General features: G+C 31.2%; 1 protein-coding gene across 1 annotated transcript; it reads left to right on the forward strand.

The window, feature by feature from the left end:
- The first annotated feature begins 481 nt into the window (after window positions 1-481).
- LOC129900994 (flowering-promoting factor 1-like) lies at window positions 482-1674 on the forward strand. The gene is made up of 2 exons (XM_055976095.1): window positions 482-704; window positions 1359-1674. The coding sequence occupies exons 1-2, from the start codon at window positions 608-610 to the stop codon at window positions 1640-1642; spliced, it is 381 nt and encodes a 126-aa protein (XP_055832070.1). The 5' UTR covers window positions 482-607; the 3' UTR covers window positions 1643-1674.
- Window positions 1675-1919: the final 245 nt, after the last annotated feature.

Here is a 1919-nt window from a genome sequence, read left to right on the forward strand (position 1 = left end):
GTATAACATAATTTAAAAGTAGTATATCTATAATCGGGTCGGTTTGGGTTTGGTTTGACTTTTTTTAGTTAAAATCAAACTAACCCTATAATGGTTGGGTTTTTTTTTCAAACACCAAACCAAGTCAAACCAAACCACTACTCGGGTTTTTTTCGATTTGATTTGGTTTGTCGGCTTGGTGTGGTTTATCGATTTGCCCTGTACAACTCTAATTACTATAATATAAATAATAAGATAAATAATCTAAGAACTAGTTAATATCCCTAACAAAATATAAAATAAAATAATCTTTTATTTTATTTTAAAATTATTATCCCAATTATCTTGTCATACCAAACGATTCCTTAGGACATAAAAATTAGAACACAGAGAAAGTAAATGAACTAGTATCCCCAAAAAGGTTAGTAGTAGTCCAGTCTTCCAGATGATCAGTGATCACATGATGTACTAGCAAACCTACACACACAGTGAGATATATCTACTGCTCCATAAGAAATAATCATTTCATCATTTCTCTAAAGTATGTTGTATTATTGTTTTTCTTTCTCCATCTCCATATACATATATTGTTGGAGCTGGAAATATAAATTAAATTAAATCAGTTATAATGTCTGGCGTATGGATATTTGACAAGAAAGGTGTTGCTCATTTGATCAAAAATCCTACTCGAGAGTCCTTCGAGCTAAAACAACCACCATATCCAGGTACTCGATATAAGTTTAACTCATTAGATTCAGTAATACTATGCTCACACTTTCATTAATTTCCATGGTTAAACGTACGAGGGAAAAATATTGAAGATTTATATGTTTACAGTTGAGGGTTCTCTTGGAAAGATTAATTAGGTCTAGATTATGATGCTGGCGGAGTCAAAGCTTTCACTAAGAAAAATTAAAATAAACAGAAATAAGTAAACATAGGCAAAAATCAAATTTAATTCAACACTTATTATAGTATATAAATAAAATAAATAGTTTATATCTTATATTTTTAGTAAAAAAAATTTACGAAAGAGGTTTGAATCTATATTGCATGGACTTTTCAAAAATGTTAAGGGGTGCATGTCAGATTCTCCAAAAATAATGTATTTTTGAAGAATTCGACACGAATGCAATATCGAAAGCGAAGAGTCTGCACAACTTAAGTTTGAATATATGATAGCCTAGCTCCGCTCATAATTGCAACCTTCAATTTTCGATCGTGACAAATATGACATTAGAACACAATTTGTTGGTTTCAACAAGGGATTTGACAACATAAGCTTTAATTCAAGGAAAAATGCTTCATTCCTTGGTCATATCATTGGTTACATTTCTATATGTTCTTACTGATTCTAAATTTTGTATTCGTCTTTGTAGGCACTGGTACAGCCACTGCACCCGGGGCACGCCCTCGGGTGTTGGTGTACCTACCGGAGAATGAGACGATAAGTTCCTATGAAGAACTAGAGAGGAGACTCATTGAACTAGGATGGACCCGATTCAACAACCCGATGAAGTCGGATCTTTTGCAGTTCCATAAATCAGATGATTCTGCACATCTAATCTCACTTCCTAAGAGCTTTACAAACTTCAAATCACTCCAGATGTATGATATCGTCGTCAAGAATCCATCATTTTTTGAAGTTCGTGATGTTAAATAGTGATCTATTTTATCTAAAAATTTAAATTATTAAAAAAACATGCTTTTAATTAATTGAGAGTGAGATTGATTCTTTTTCATTGGCCAAATATATGAAATTAATATTTTTCTTATCTTTTGGGGAGAGGGGGTGTGTGTGTGGAGAGATTTAAATTAGTATATCTCTTGTTTGCTCTAATATAACATATTGAAGTCTATGATCATTTCATTTAAAAATTTAAGTTAATTACTAGAGAATTCATACTTTTGATTACTTAACTAATTATATTATTATGTTT

This window comes from Solanum dulcamara, chromosome 8, assembly GCF_947179165.1.
Source record: "Solanum dulcamara chromosome 8, daSolDulc1.2, whole genome shotgun sequence".
NCBI lineage: Eukaryota > Viridiplantae > Streptophyta > Magnoliopsida > Solanales > Solanaceae > Solanum > Solanum dulcamara.